Raw genomic sequence first — 16,752 nt, 5'->3', positions numbered from 1 at the left:
GTAAAATGAGGTGCACCCTCAATTCCTCTTCTTTAGGGTTGTTTTGTGAGAAGAGGAATGAGAAGAAAGCAAAGGCAGCAGCTGGGTGTGCTGTGGTGTCAGTCCAGTGAGACAGGGGAGCTGTGCTGGTGGAAAATCAAACAAATGAACACAGTGCACAGATAGATATTTTTGTGGAGATGAACATTTTTTGGCATGTCTGATCTCCTTTGCTCACTATTGCTCAAATCAGTCAGCAAAGGGCTTCAGAACCTGTCAGCAGAGAAATCCTCCTAAGGAAAAAAATACACAACTGTTTCTCTTCTCCCCTGGCAGAGTCCAGCACTGAGACACACTCACTCACTATAAATAGAGGTTCTCCACTGATGTCCAAGGGAAGTGTAAAGCCATGCCATTAAGGAAAGCCAGTCCTGCACAACGTGCTGGGGTGGACACTGTGTTCAGGCAACTTCTGTTACAGCAGCCCCACTCTCCCTGTCACACTTTCCTCGTGGTCTGTGACGCTGTCAGTCAGCCCTATCTGGTCTGATCTATTCAGAAAACTTGTCATTTAAACATTCAGATATTCATGTGTTGCAGTAAATCAGGCTGACAGCTGGCTCTGGAACTGAGGCACAGCATTTAATCACAGAATAGATGCAACAAGCAGAACCATCGGTTCAAATTTCCCATGGTACCTTACTAATTGCCTTATTTTCAATATACAGTCAGCTCCTTGCAACTTGTTTTCCCTGTTTCCTCAAGCACTTGTTGTCAAATGATCCTGAAAAGAATTTCATTCCGTGTCTCCAAACCATCCCAGAAGTCCCACATTTGCCAGAAAGTGATGGCTGGTTGGTGAGGTTTTGGGGTGGATGGCTGTGGGTCTATTTACCTGTATTTACCTGCAGTGACCACCTCTGCAGCTGAAATTGACAGCCCTCATCCCACCCGTGCAGCTCCTCTGGGAGAATGCCCTGCTTCACACTGTTAATAGTGTGCACGTGTGTGCTGCAAGCCCCCGGAGCTGCTGGAGCCTGCAGGAATGGGGCGTGTTGGCAGGGGAGGCTTTGTCCAAGACACTGCAAATGTCTGGAGACCCATGAGGAGACAAGAAGGGCTTCCCTACCAGGTCCCAAACGCAGTGTTTTCTGCACCAAGGAGGGCTGGCAGCTGGAGTTAAGGCCGTGGCTGTGCAGGGGGTGATGCAGAAGGAGCAACTCAGCCCCTGTCCCCAGCACTATCAGAGATCCCCTCCCGCGGCGCCCGCTCAGCAGGGCAGACACAAATCCCTATTGGCACCAGTGCCCCGCAGACAGGGCCCTCTGCTGCAGAGCTGCTCCAGCCTGGAGTGCTGGAAACCTATCTCAAATGACAACAGGGCAGCAATGCTATGGGGAGATCTCCTCGTGCAGAGTTTTCAAGATTAAGGCAGGGAAAAAACAAAAGTACAACCTTGTATTGACAAATATTGTCAAACATTTGAGGACTCTGCTTTCCAGTGCTGACTTGTGCAAACACTTCCAGGGCATCAGGGAATGTTGTCATTGATAAACACTAACCACAGGAAATGGCTGTTCTCAGACATGGCTGATGGTGGGGACAATAACAGGATCATGTAATGCATGGCTACAAATTAATGAGCATTTGCATCCTAAGCATTAATCTTCACTCTCAGTCATCAAAAAATAAAAACACAATGAACGATCTGCAGTGGTAGAGGCAGGATTATTAAAGGATTATTTGAGAAAGGGGAAGGAGAAGGCAGCATGTCATCAGAATTTGGGATCACTACTTTGATTTGCTGTTGATACCTCTGTGTATTTTGAGATCTCAAACCCCAAAACAAAGCTTAATCTTCACTTAGGCACTACAGTTGCCTCCCTTATCATGTTATCTGAGTACATCACACTCTAATTATAGTTGTCTGAACAACACTTAGTGAGATTGGGAAGTACTAACCTTGCCAGAGAAGCCCTTGAACACAGAGCAGAACCAAGACAGAAATGCTTTTTAGTTCCTAATTGCCAGCTAAGTATGCTGCAACCAGTGGAAAAAAAATTGTTCTTACACCATCAACAGCACTTCAGAAAATTTACCTCTTCATTATCATTAACGCAGATCCTGAAGTCCTGGCTCAAAATTCAGAGCAAAGTTTTTGTTATTATGAGGGGAAAAATTCATTCTAATATTTGTATTTCTAAAAGCATCATTAAAAACGTATCAGTAATCATTCAAAGAAAGGAGTAATACTTACAGCATCTCAGTGGGATATTATATCTCACTCTCAAGAGGTATCCAGAAGAGCTTCTCAATATTTTAGTATCTGTTAGGCAGTGATTGCAGTTTATTTATCTCTCTCTAATGGGTACAGCAGTAGGAGTTAAGTATTCCATCTTCCTCTCCCAAGGATATGAGGGACTGTGTCCCCAAACTCAAGCAAGAAGGAAAATCTCTCTCCCCCATCCCCTCTTGGCTGGGAAATGGCTTTGTGTGCCCCTGTGAGTGTGGACCTGTGGCCACGTTTGCCTGCACATTTCTTCAGGGCAGCTCCTGAGAAGCCTTGGAGAAGAGCTCCAAGGAGCTCAGCCCTCGTGCAGGAGCTTGCAGAATGATTGTTACCGAGTTGAATTGAGGTTTTCCTTTTCTGCCACCTCTGCCATTGCATGACTTTTATTCTTTATGCATTGCTTTACATGCCAGGCCATGGAGATGAATATCCCACCAAAGCCCAGCTTTGACTTGCTCCTATTTTTTAAGAATTAATACAACTCAGACTCTGCTGTCAGCTTTTAGAGCTGACCACTGCTTCAGCAGCTTCTCCAGCTAGTTTTAATGTTTGCCAAATCTGAATTTCAAAGTCCATCCTTATGAAGAGGTATTGTTACTTTTCCTAGCAAGCCTTTATTTCAGATACTTTGTGGACTGAAAGAGGCCTCAATACAGTGTAGATCACCAGAGCTCTTGATAGCAACTTCAAGCCTCACTGAGAGTTTAATAAGCTGTTGCTAAATTACATTGCACTTGTTAAGTTTATAGAAAAAAGTTATTCAGTCTGATGCTGTTATTAGCTATCAAACATCACAGACACTAAAGAGAACCGTTAACCAGTATCTCTGGTCTGATCTACATAAAAAATTCTGGGGAGAATATTTTGAATTCCTAGGCTTTGATAAAGGTCCAAATTTCACAGTCATTTGCAATTTCTATAATAATTTAGCCAGATAAATAATGACCAATTAATAATGACCAATCCCAATATTCCTAAAAAACTGAAAATAAAAAGGAACTCTCAAGCTCATCCAGGTTTCTTTTTGGGGAGGACAGGGCAGAGAGGTGATAACCTGTTTTTTACCTCTGCTAGTCTTGCTAATACTCTTTTATGTGAGAGGCTCTAAATAAGAGCCAGGAAATGAAGGTCTCATCAGTGCTGTCCTGCTGGTGCATTCCAGCCCTGCTGGGGGAGGAATGGCTTCATGGCCCCTGTGAAAGTTCTGCTGAGGGGCCCATTTCACTCAGCAGTTTAATTATGTTGAGCCATTTCACAGAGCCCAAAGCCCTCCATCAGTCCATCAGTGCTGCAACACAAGAGGCCTTGAGAACGTGGCAGTCTTGCAGACTCCTCATCTGTTCAGTGAGTTTCTGGAGTTTGTTTGGGCTGTTGCCATGTCCACACTCTGTGAACGTGCAGGAGGAGCCTGTGGTGGGGACACAGAGCTCCCTCCTTCAGGCATCTCCCTGTCTGCCCTGCAGCTCAGTGACCTGCCACACTTCTACTTTTCTATAGCTCTGGATAAATTCAGCCAAGTACCTTAACCTTTGCTGGAGAACCACAGCAGGAACAGTGGTGGAACTGTTCCACCACAGTGGGTGGAACTGGGTGAGCTTTAAGATCCCTTTGAACCCAAACCTTTCCAGAATCATGGAAAGGTTTGGGTTCAAAGGGATCTTAAAGCTCACCCAGTTCCACCCACACCTTCCACTATGCAAGGCTGCCACATCAAACCTGGCCTTGGACACTTCCAGGCATGGGGCAGCCGCAGCTCCTCTGAGCACAGGGAGGAATTTGATCCTCATATCCCCTCTAACCCTGCCTTCTGTCAGTGTGAGGACACAGAATCTAACACCTCCAGACAGACAAGGGGTACAGACTGAGAGGTGGCCCTACCCACACACACACAAGCACAGTCCTTGAGAAGCCTATTTCCATGGGAAATTAGGATGGGAAAATTATTTAATTTTTTTTTTCCTTAATAAATAGAGAGGTTAAAAATCACACTCTGAATGTATTTCCTGTAAACTGCACACCTTAATGGAGAGACTCAATGAAATGACCATCCAGTCTCAGAGGCTCTGTAATGCTGGGGATGATTGTGTGAACTGCCATGGAAATAAGCACTGGGATCTTTAAAATCTGAGTTTTGCACTGCCTTGAGGAGCAGCAGCCCCTGTGGTGGCCAGCACAAGATGCCCGGGCACACAGGCTCAGCAGGAGCAGCCCAGCTGCAGTGCTCTCCCCACCTGGGAGCCAGGACAGGTGTGTCACTTCCAGATGTGACATGAGCCACTTGCATCTTGTTCCCAGCCTTTGAAGTGCTGTGCAGAGAAAGCCTGAGCTGCTGCTGCAATTAGAGCTGATACATCATTTGCTGGAAGAGTTTAATGTGCTGTAGTAGCAAACCTGCAGTTGACACTCACAGGGTGCAATTTAAATCCTCTGGATTAGTAATTCTTTTGAGATTTTTGTAATCATTGGTAATAGGTAGTGAAATAAATCCACATTTATATCCTACAGACTGCAGCTGTGCTTCTGTTAAAGCAGTATTAAGTGATGGGTTTTAAATCCTTCTGCCAGCTCGAGCTGTAAGCACTGAGGCTCCTGTGCAGGGATAACTCAGCCTGGGTGATGTGTTCCGAGCAGGAGAGCTCTGGTTAATGAATAATGAAAGCACCACGGCACAATCACAGCTCAGGGCTCACTCCTGCAGGAAGCTCTCTGGGGAGAGCTCCCCGTGCAGCTCCCTGTGCCACAGCGACCCAGCTGCAGCTCACACTGTGGGTAACAGTGACAGGGAAGAGCACAAATTGCTTATGGGCAGCTTTACCTACATGGACAAAGTGCTGAGGTGTCCAGTCCAGCGAGGGGTTTGTCCGGCCAGCTCTGGTGTTGTCCCTCCAGGGATCAGGAGTGCATCAGGAGTGCATGCTGTGCCCTGACTTTACTCCCAGTTAGCTAAAAAAATATGCCATTAAAAGCTGAGCCAACCTTGAGTGGGACATAAGGGCTTAAACGGCAGCAGAAAGAGATTTATGGACTTGTTTTTGCAGCCTAGAGAGTAATTGAAGAGGCCTCAGACAATTCAGCATTTACTGGCACTTGACTGGGGTGAGATGGGAAGGGTGATGGGAGCGAGATTGGCACTGGGAGCCTCAGCCATGGAGCAGGGACCCAGCCTGACAGCCACTCTGGGAACAAAAAGAAGCTTTGCAAACTCAGTATGCTTGTAAGATAAGCACAACACTGATAAAGTGAAGCACTTAGAGATTAAAAATCTCAAGAGGAGGATAGAAGTGGCTGAAGAAAAGAGCCCAGGAATCCTGGCTGTCCCTTCCTTCAGCCAATCTGCCCAAAATTCATTACTTTAGAGATGGTTTCTTGACCAGGTAGAAAAAGCACCTTTGCCTGGTTCTGTCCCTTATGGGTTGTGTTTGCTTTGTTTCCATCTAGGAATCTACAAAGGACATTGTTTCCGGATCAACCACTTCCCTGAGGACAATGACTACGACCACGACAGCTCAGAGTACCTTCTCCGTAAGTGACCAGTGAGACCCAACACACAGGCAGGGCCTCAGGGGCTTCCCTGGCCTTCTCTTCTGCACAGAGCAGCCCCAGTTCCACTCACTGCCAGACTGGCCCAAACTGGGCTGCACAGCCCAGTGGTGCCACGTGTCCAGTTCAAGCAGCAGCTGACACAACCATCACCCCTGGGAACCCCCACTTCATGGTCATTGAGTCATGGAAAAGTTTGTTTTGGAAGGGACCTTAAAGACCATTTAGTTCCAACCCTCTTGCCATGGGGCTTCAAGAACTTTTTCCAAGGGTTTCCTTCTGCCAGGGGAATGCTCACAATTTTGGTGCTGACTGTCTAAACATCATATGACAAATTTTCAAATGAAAACTACAGCTATCGTGTCCAGATTGGCAAGGATATTTTACAGAGGGAGTATTTATAGGGTTAGTGTAACAAAACAGGTTTGAGGAGTGGGTTCCAGCCCATTAGGAAGTTTTACCAAATGCTTAAACCCAACCCTTACTCAAGCCTCAGCCTTTGCAGCCAGTGAGCCACATCCCCCTGCAGTGAAATTACTGCACTGTAGGAAAGAAGCTGAAATTTCTGCAGCTAACAGCAAAATTCCAGCATGAACAGGGGCCATGGCTCCCCTGCCCGGCCAGCCAGCCACTGCTGCTCCACACTGGCATGTAATTCCCCCCAGAAGGGATTCCACCCACCAACCTGGTGCTTGGAATCAGGGCAGTTGCTTCCTCCCCTCCACGTGACCATTCTCTCAGCTCATGGCAAGTCTTGGAACCCAACCATGAAGGCTGCAAAGTTGGAGTTAGATTCCCTTCCCTAGAGGACTCCTTGCCTTGCTGTTCCTTGTGAACAAAAGAGCTGAGCAGCCAAGCTGAAAGCAGTGCCCTTTACCAGGGAGAGGAGCTGCAGCTCACAAGGTGTTGGGAAATCAAGGAGCAGAGAACAACACTGCTGGCAAAGCAGAGAACTCCTCAATTACAATATTAATTACCTCAAACACCACTTAGAGAACCACTCTGCCCTTCTGCTCACTTCTGGGCAACAACTTCGTGTTGCTAAGACATGAAGAAGGGAAAAAATCTCCAAAAAGTTTGCCTCACCAGAAAACCCAGATGTTTTTTCCTCTTTGCTCTTGTCAATTTAGATCAGTCATTGCACCCAGGTGACACGATTTCAGAGCTCAGGCAAAGACAGAGTGTGAGCACAGCTGCATTTATCTTTCATAAAAAGCCTTGGAACTAATGTTAAATTGATGCCAAGTCAGCTTTAGGAAACAAACACAATTAGTAAAAGGAAAGAGGAATTAAGTAGCATCATGATAAAAGCACGTTATGCCTTCTTTAAATGGAGAAAAGTGGGAACTGGGAAAAACAGTCTCCAGCTCCACGTTAAGCTACAAGACTGGTAAATTGTTTGTAAGTGTGCTTGTGATGGGTGTTCCTAAAAGCTGTTTGCAGAAGTGACTAAGTACAGATATTAAAAACAAGTTGGTCCAACCCTTTCTGTCTTCTGCAAAATCAGTCTCTGGTGTCTCCCCCGCAGAGCAGAGCTCACCTCACAGAGTCTGCATGGAGACAAGGCTCCTTGGCTTTAACTTTCATAAGAAAACTGCAGTTTCCCATGCACAGAGTTCATTTAGAGATTAGTGAAAGGTAACATGTTTAAATCCAGAGGAGATGAGCTCATACCTATATGTAATAGGGACCAAATCATTGTCTAAGACAGGAGGATATTTGCGTCCTGTTTCACAGGGACGTGAGAGCTTCCGTCCTGGTTTTGCCCTCTGCAACACTTTTGCAGTCTACTGGCTCCATTCTCCACCATTTCTGGCCATTTCTTGGCACAGTTTCTCAGAGGGACATGTTGGGACTAATATTTATTTTTCCTGCCTGGCTCAGACAGAGGCACCCACACTCATGTGTTTTGTGCTCCTGAAGCAGCAGCGTGAGGGGTCTCAGCCTCTTCCACAGCCCCAGTTTAATTCGGGCTTCAGAGAAATGCAAACACTGTAATGCTAGCAGGATCAAGTCCTGGTTTAAAACCCCATGGAAATCAGTGACAAAAATTACTGATTTTGGAAGACTTTGGTTTAGGGAGTGGGTAGAGGCAGGAGTCTGAATTTTGCCCTTTGGTGTTCAAGCTTCTCCCTGCAAAACCAAGAGAACGATAGCGTGGGACAAGCTGAGACGTGCAGAGGAGCTCAGACAAGACCCTTCCTATTGAACCTTCCCCGTAGCAACACACTCCCATCTGTGTGTCTAAAAAAATCCCCCTCACATGCCTGAGCAGGGCCCCAGTGAGCAGCAGATGTCCCAGTGCCAGCACGGACCCCGGGCTGCCACCACATCCCCAGCGGCAAACGTGCCCCGGTTCCCTCTCTCCTGCTTCCCTCTCTCCTGCTTCCCTCTCTCCTGCTTCCCTCTCTCCTGCCTCCCTCTCTCCTGCTTCCCTCTCTCCTTCTTCTCTCTCTCCTGCTTCCCTAGTGTCTCCTGCTTCCCTGGTGTCTCCTGCTTCCCTCTCTCCTGCTTCCCTCTCTCCTGCTTCCCTCTCTCCTTCTTCCCTGTCTCCTGCTTCCCTCTCTCCTTCTTCCCTGTCTCCTGCTTCCCTGTCTCCTGCTTCCTTCTCTCCTGCTTCCCTCTCTCCTGCTTCCCTCTCTCCTGCTTCCCTCTCTCCTGCCTCCCTCTCTCCTGCTTCCCTCTCTCCTTCTTCTCTCTCTCCTGCTTCCCTGGTGTCTCCTGCTTCCCTCTCTCCTGCTTCCCTCTCTCCTGCTTCCCTCTCTCCTGCTTCTCTCCTCTCCTGCTTCCCTCTCTCCTGCTTCCCTGGTGTCTCCTGCTTCCCCCCTCTCCACTTTCCTGTCTCCTGCTTCCCTCTCTCCTGCTCCCCTGCTCTCCCGCGTTCTCTGGGCACACCAAACCCGAGCTGTTCCCATCCAGCCCGGATGCACCGGCGCCTCTCCCTTTGCAGGAGGGGGATCTCACCCTCGCTGTGCGCTGGGGATGTCGGGGCTCTGCTGCTCTGAGCAGGGGGACCCCGCTTCAGGGGCATCTCTACACCTTCATGCCTTTCCTCCCTGCATGTCAGAGCATCCTCTTTCCAAAGCCATTCCCTCGGCTCCTGCCCTTCTGGAGATTAAAAGCCCGAGCCGAGCAGGGTTTGCAGCCCCATGGGGAGGAGCAGCGCCGCGGCTCCACCGGAGGAGGTGTCACCACACATAGCGGTGCACAGCAGGCGACGCAAACCGACAGGACGGTAAACAAGGGGAGGAGAAAAGCCAGGGAGAAAGCGAAAACCAGATTGCCTTAATGTTTTTTGATGTGCTGTCACTTTATTACCAGTATCAGGAGACATATGTAAATTCTACGTGGTACCTTATGAGCTTCCTTTGAAATTTCAGAGCTAAAAGTACACATTGTAAGAAAAAATATACTGTGGAATTTTTCAGGAAGAGAACACTGTGTGTTTTGTTTCTCTTCACATTAATTACCTACAATAGAAAAATTATCTCTGAAATTTATTAGTACAAATAGAACAACCCACCCCCTATATTTGGTACATCTGACAAGTTCCTTCCAATGATATCACTGAAGCATTTTGGGAAAGCTCTTTGATTTAACTGAAATCATTATAAATAACATGACCATTAAGTGCGGGAAACAATATCCAGAAAGTGTGGGCCAGAGGCGATTTTAAGCCTTTAGCCAGGGCGCAAAAACAGACAGACAGAGATTTGGGGTGTCTTAAAGTCCAGCAGCAGAGACTGACTTTGAATCTAACAATTTTTAACAATTTTCTAACAATTGACTGAAAAAACTGACCCGAAAGCCAAAGTGCTGTTAGTTCATAGCACACGTGGGGATACACCCAGGCCAAGGGAACAGGCTCTCACCTTTTGACGGGCTTTGCCCAGAGCCCTTACACCCATCACATCAGTGGGGTTTGGCAGTTCCTGCCAGACGCTGCCTGAATAGCAATGCACCCGCCTGGCCCGGCTTCAGATCCGCCTGGAAAATGCCCCAGCTGTGAAGGACACGTGCAGCGACGCTGCCAGTTTGGGAAAGGATGGACTTTTCTCGCTCTTACAGATCGATACAGGCAGAAGCTTCCCAGGCAGGCGCTGTCTTTTTGGGTTTGTGTCCGGAGCGTCCCTGCCAGCCGCGGGCGGAGCGGGGCCGTGCGGGGCTCAGGGAGCGAAGCCGGTGCGGAGCCCCCGGCCCCGTCCCTCCCGCAGCCGCTGGGAGCTCTGCCACCAGTCACCAGGGGAATCGTGAGGAAGCGATTCACGGAGTCGGGAACGCCACGGCCATGGACAGCGGGATGAGAAAGCAGCAGCTGGAACATCTGCCCGTTTCTGCCGGGGGAACGGGCGCCGCTCGCCGTGCGTGTCAGCCAGGAGGATGCACCCGGAGAGAGCGCGGCGCTCCCGGCACCGCAGCGGCCCAGATGGCGTTTGCTCCTCTCCGCTCGCTCAGCCCTGCTGTGCCCGTGGCCTCCCAGCCTGCTGAGGGGTTTCCATGCGGCTGTGACAGCAGCCTCTGACCCTCCCTCGCCTTGGGATCCCCCCAGCCTGGCGCCCCTTGCTCTGCCGGGGCTCCCCTCCGTGCTCTCGCCTTTCCCCGGCTTCAGGGTGATCCCATTTTCCACAGCAGCATTCAGCGCCTTATCTCCCCTTCTTCAAAAAATAAATCCTCTCTCTACAGCAATAAAACCCGGTTCCTCACTCTGCCTTTCAGGAACCCCTGGCAGCTTTTCCCCCTTTGGTTTTTACAATACAGACATCTCTCTTCTCATGCATGTTTATTTTTTCTCAGTCCTTTTGTTCCCTCCCTGCCGCTTCCCTGTCGATTGCTGCTCTGTCTTGTTGTGACCCGACTTTGAAAGCTGGCTTGAAGTGGTGTTTTAATATTTTTGTGGGGGATTTTATATGCTGATGAATGGACTGAAGGATGCAGAATTTTAAATGACTACTTTGCTGTCAGGAAACTAAACACAAACATCTAAAACACACTTGTTAAAATTCCTTCCTTAGAAATCTGAAAGGTTTCGATGTCCTTAATATCCAGCAAAAGAAGAAGGGGTTATTAGCTGTGCTTGCTGGCAACATGGATGCTGCTGACTTCAAGAGCTGTAATTTGCTCACCTTGTGTGTGCACCACAGAACAGATCTGTCTGCTCCAGCTGTCCCAAACCTTGTAGGGTTCATCACCAGCTCATGAATTTTTCACTGCTGCTCCCTGCATGGTGCTGGGTCTTACTGTCACTTCCCTCATGCTTTGCCAGAAATATTGTGCACACGGTGGCATCAGAAAATGCCAATAATGCAGGACTTCCTGGGAGAAAGCTCAAAAGATTGAAGCCACTCAGTTGGGAGTCTCTGTCACACTGGCCACCTCATGGCTTCATCGTCCCAAAAACATGCCCAGAAATGGAGAATCAGTGATAATTCTAGGAAAAAGGAATAAAAAATGATAATAAGTTAGATATTAGGAAAAATTTCTTTGCTGAAGGGGTTATGAAGCACTGGAACAGGCATCCCTGAGTATGTTCAAAAAATGTGTGGCTGTGGCTGGCACTCAAGGATATGGTTTAGTGGTGAGCATGATGGAGGTGCTGGTTTCACTGCTGGATTTGATGATCTTAAAGGTCTTTTTCAACCTTAACTATTTTTTGGTTCTGTTAAATCATTCTTCTTAAAGATTTTAGGAAAAAAGCAGGGCTTTTGAGACTCTAATCTCCACACTTGCACCCGAGGAGGCACCCAAAGTGATTGCTCTGTCTTTCCTTCCTCCCTGTGTCCCTGCAGGCATCGTCCGTGCCTCCAGCGTGTTCCCCATCCTAAGCACAATTTTGCTGTTGCTGGGAGGACTCTGTGTTGGAGCAGGAAGGATTTACAACAGCAAAAACAACATTATTCTCAGCGCTGGGATTCTCTTTGTTGCAGCAGGTATGTTCTGTTTAAATTGAGTTTTTAGGAAGTGGTGCTGTTTTCAGCTGGAATAGACTCTGGAAAAGCTCCTTGGTAGTGCTTTCCCTGCACCCCTTTCCTGGACTGAGGGCATTAACAACACACACCAGGCAAATTTCTCAAGACTAAATTATGCTCTTGAAGCCCCACAATAAGTATATTCTGGAAAAGCTTTTGGTTTTCCTGCAGAAAGAAGTGAAATTCAGTAACAAGCATGTTTTACACTATTTAAAATGTATTAAACATTAGATGAATCAGGCATCTCTTATACCTAGGGCCTTTTTTTTTTAATATGAAGGCAGAAAACATTCACCTCTGATAGGTGAGCCCGTTTTTCACACTAGAAACATCTGAGAGAGTCAGCCCCATTGTTAATAGCTCTCCCTGCAGCCTGGATTAAGCATGCAGCATTTAGATGAAAATGCAGCAAGGTGGAAGAGAACTTCTTTTGATCAAGGTGAACAGCCATAGCCCAGAGCTCCAAATGTATTTTTATCATTCTTCTGGATGTTAGAATCCCACTCACAATATTAGCGAGCTCCCACAAGTTGCTGCTTTTCCATTGTGGCAATGAAGAGATGGCAAAAAGTCCTGCTGAGTATTTTGGGATGTATGTGATCCATATGTTGATCTATTGGTTGTGTTTCAGGAATAAATGAATCCTTGAGATAAATGTAAGAGTAAATAAATGTAACAAAATTCCCTTATCCCAGTCTTAGAACCATTCGGGTCCAGAAAGTAATGTGGCTTAAATTTTATCTTCCCAGCCTCATAAACACTGATTTATGTTTTTCTTCCTCCAGGTCTCAGTAATATCATAGGGATCATTGTCTACATATCGAGCAATGCAGGTGACCCAAGTGACAAGCGAGATGAGGACAAAAAGAACCATTACAACTATGGCTGGTCTTTTTATTTTGGAGCCTTGTCTTTTATTGTGGCCGAAACCATAGGTGTTCTGGCTGTGAACATTTATATTGAGAAGAACAAAGAGCTGAGGTTTAAGACCAAGAGGGAATTCCTTAAGACTTCTTCCAGTTCTCCTTATGCCAGGATGCCAAGCTATAGGTACAGGAGGCGGAGGTCCAGATCCAGCTCCCGCTCCACGGAGCCTTCTCCATCCAGAGACATTTCTCCAGTTGGCATGAAGATAGCAGGCACCATCCCCATGAACGAAATTTCCATGTACACCCTTTCCAGGGAGCCTTTGAAGGTTACCACGGCTGCCAGCTACAACGCAGACCAAGAAGCCAGTTTCCTGCAGGTCCACAACTTCCTCCAGAAGGAATTTAAGGAAGGACTCCACGTCAACATGGTCAACAGGAGAACGACGCCGGTTTGAAGCGCCCTCCTTCCTCGTGCTTTTTTGAAGAGATGCCCAAACAGAATGGATCTGTCAGGAGCAATGTTAAAATACCCTCTCACCTCTTTAATTGTGGCATGTGTTGAGGTAGCAAGTGGAGATCCTCTGGACCAACATATTTACACGCTCGTAGCTTTTTTTGAAGCTATTTGGAGTTTGTTTCTTTCCGTTCTTGGTGTCACAAGATGAAGGCAGTTCATGTTCCTGCACTTTTGTAGTGTGTACACAGTCTCGGAGAAACTGCAAAGGACTGGCCACCAGTGTGTTTTAAAGGATTACAGAAAATTTGTTGTACTTTTTTTTTTTCTAATATTGAGATCCCTTAATACAAACTTGCAAATATAATTTATAACCAAGCCCAAGGATGAAAATGAGCTACTCATCAAGTGAGCCACTTTCCTTCAACACGGCGTAAGCTTTGCCTCTTTCAAAATAAAAAAAAAAGAAAAAAGAAAAAAAAGAAAATATTTTTGAAGGCAACACTTTCTAAAACTGACCTGTGCCACTGAAACCGTAGAGCACCCACATACTGAGCATTACAGACTCTCTGATGGGGTGGTAAGGGGGTCTCCCATTCCTGGGGTAAGGCACCCCTTGGGGCAGCACAGGCCGAGGAGCAGAGGGTGGGTGCGCCTTGAAACACCTAGAAAGGAAAACAGATTAAAGCAGGTGGGACTTGAGCCTATTTGCAAGCATCATTTCTTGCCTAACGTTCAGAAAACTTGAATTCTCATTTCGACGAGCCCTAGTGCCTGATCCGGCAAGGTGCTGAGTGCTGGCTGTCAGGAGCCCCTGGAGACTTGCCCGAGCGCGGCGGGAGCGGGGCAGAGGCGCCGCTGCCGCCTCCCTTACGCTTCACAAGTGCAACACTAACGCTACTGGAAACGGAGATCTCCGAGCGACGAGAGCAGAGCGCGCCCGGCCTCGCCAACCTTCCCGCGGCAACCGGAGCCGGGCGGCAGCAGAGCAGATGACAACTTTGTATTTTTTAAAACAGAACAAAAAAAAGAAAAAAAAAAAAAAAGAAAAAAAAAGAAAAAAATAATCACCGTTTATGAGATATTTATTAAACTCTTTTTATTATGAATTAAGTGCCGCATGGTGCAAGGTATAGTTGCTTTTAGATGGAAATGGTGGTTCGACCTAATTTAATTTATTTTGTAATGATGCATCTACTTACGTGCAGAGAGCCCACAGCAAACTCTATGCATCACGTAAGGAGGGAACTAATTTGTACCCTATGCTTCTGTCTGTTTCTAAAAGAGTCTGAATATTATTTTCCTTTTCTTATAAATTCCTGCTTTCAGTTTTTATACTTAGGCTTGGATCTCAAAGCTCAATGGCCTGACTCAAAGGTAATTTAATTTAATAGTACTCATGCTGATTTTAGTGACCACTCGACCAAGCCATATGAGAATGAGGTGCCCGATTCCCCTCAGATGAATTAGATGCAGTGAGAGAGGAGCATCTAATTCCTGTAGATTCCTTTGAATATCCCCATCATCTTTGCCCAGAAAATCTTTGCTAGCAGAACACTAGACAAGAAAAAATCCATAATTTGGAAAGTTTGGGTCGCTGGTAGTGGGAGATCTCAGCCAAACTGTTAAAACCTCTTTAGTCTTAATTTATCCTCTGATGGCCCCAGGGCCAGAGACTCAGTGGTGGTTTGGACACGAGGCTTTCAGCTGGTGGAACCAAGTCCTCCAGGGAAATCCCGGAGAAGCTGCCTTAACATCCCAAAAAGGAAGTTGAACCCCTCTCCCCCAGAGAAACCCACTCAAGCCTCTCTCCTTGCAAGAACCAAGACACAATTCTCAATTTTAAGCGAGAGTCTTCCCCTAGTCACTGTTGAGCTCTGCCTGGCCCTCAGCCTGGCACAGCCACATCGTTATTTTGGCAGGGGTGGGTTGGAGCCTTCATCCCTGCTCATTAAGAGTTTCCATTCAGGTTAAAACTCCGCTGGGATCCTTTTTTCAAACCTCTGAACTCTGAGAGCTGAAGCGAATGGAGCGATAGGAATGATTTAAAACTAGAAAATGTTGTGCTACTTTCTGTATCAACACACTATGGAGAAAGATGTTACACAAGCTTTTTAAAAAAAATTCAAACAGAGGCAGAAAAGAAAACTTTTTTACCTACTTTTCGGCTAGGACAACATAAAAGGGTTCTAAAATTATTAAAGTTCTTGATGAAAGGTTTTTTTTACAAGAATCTTTATGCTTTCAAACAATAAATTATTTCCTACTTTTTGAGACTTCGTAATATTAAAATACTTTGATTAGCTATGATAGAAGTAGAAGTTTGCAATGAAAAAAAAAAACCAACCTTCTGTCTCATTAGTGTGTCATACTAAGTGCTAATTAATTTACATCTAATTATAGTCAATGTATTTTTCAAGTGCAATTTCCCAGAACTATTTGTTTCCCACTGTGTTAAAAAAACTAATAGTTAGAACTAAGTCCTCATCCGTGTTTCCTGTAATTAAGAATAAAACCATTCCCTTTCAAACCAGGAGTTAGATGTAGGCTGTTTCTCTAATCTCATGTACCTTGAACTGGAAGTGGACAGTGTCAGGTTTGCTCGCGCGTGGGTTTTGTTCTTTTAGTCGTCGTTCTCCAGTGAATGTGCTTCAAACCACCCATCTGATTCCAGGCAAAGTCCAAGGTTTTTCTTCAGCCCAGCTCAAACCTGCAGAGGCACGTGCAGAAAAAGTCTGGCTGAGTGTGTTGGGATGTTGCTGTTTGCCAGAGCCTCCTCCCCCGGGGCAGGGCTGGGTCCAGCAGCCCTCCAGGAGTGAGGCCCTGTTTTGGTCCAAGCTGGAGCATCTGCTCCTTCTCCACAAGGCACCCTCAAGAAATGGAGCTGGAGTAGGGATCATGAGATGCTCATGGGGTCAGGACAGGGAACAAAGTCATGTGGATGTAACAGGGACCAGAGCTTTTGTCCTGTGAGACAACAAGGGCTGCGACTGAAAACTCAGCAGTTAAGCTGCAGTGCAGCAAGTTGTTCAACCAAAGCCAAAACAAAAAAATAAAAAATTCATTTGACAATTCCAGAAAACAAACAAACAAACAAACAAACCCCAACAAAACCACAAAAAACTCAAAACCACAATCCTTTCTCATGAAAAACTTTGATTTGACAAAACTGAAAAATTTGCAGCATTCCTGCCCCTGAGCAGTCTTGCTCCATAGTTGATCCATCTGAACAGAGTCAGATTGTGCTCAGCCTTTGAAACCACTCAGTGATACTTTAAAAAAATCATCTGTCCTTCCACATCTCTCTGGTTTCCCTGGACAGCATTTAACAAATGAGCCCCATTTCCCAGCAAGGCCTGCAGATACCATGAAACCATATCATTAACAATTATCAGACTTTTGGTATATAACATACTGTAGCAACAGAACTAAAAAAAAAAAAAAAAAAGCTATTGGATCAGATTTGATTTTCCAAGAAACAAAATTTCAGGTATACCATGAGCTCTCTCTTCCTTGTTTCTCATACAAAATAGGAGTAAAAGGAGAAATCACTTCAGATGCCCAGACATCTAACAAGAAACTATTTTTCTGTTTCTTTTTCTCTCTGTATGGATCACATATCCACAAGGGCTAATATATCATGTCCCTTGAGGC

General features: G+C 46.3%; 1 protein-coding gene across 1 annotated transcript in view; it reads left to right on the top strand.

Moving 5' to 3' along the window:
* The window catches only part of CACNG4 (calcium voltage-gated channel auxiliary subunit gamma 4), a 43,125-nt gene extending 27,305 nt beyond the window's left edge, over nucleotides 1-15,820 (top strand). The window contains exons 2-4 of the mRNA XM_059864145.1: nucleotides 5,708-5,791; nucleotides 11,596-11,736; nucleotides 12,561-15,820. Coding sequence (XP_059720128.1) covers nucleotides 5,708-5,791; nucleotides 11,596-11,736; nucleotides 12,561-13,099 — 764 coding nt within the window. The 3' untranslated portion in view covers nucleotides 13,100-15,820. The remainder of the gene's footprint in view (nucleotides 1-5,707; nucleotides 5,792-11,595; nucleotides 11,737-12,560) is intronic.
* Nucleotides 15,821-16,752: the final 932 nt, after the last annotated feature.

Source organism: Haemorhous mexicanus, chromosome 20 (assembly GCF_027477595.1).
Source record: "Haemorhous mexicanus isolate bHaeMex1 chromosome 20, bHaeMex1.pri, whole genome shotgun sequence".
Taxonomy (NCBI): Eukaryota; Metazoa; Chordata; class Aves; order Passeriformes; family Fringillidae; genus Haemorhous; species Haemorhous mexicanus.
Note: the sequence above shows the minus strand (reverse complement) of the source record. Positions and strands in the feature narration are given on the sequence as shown.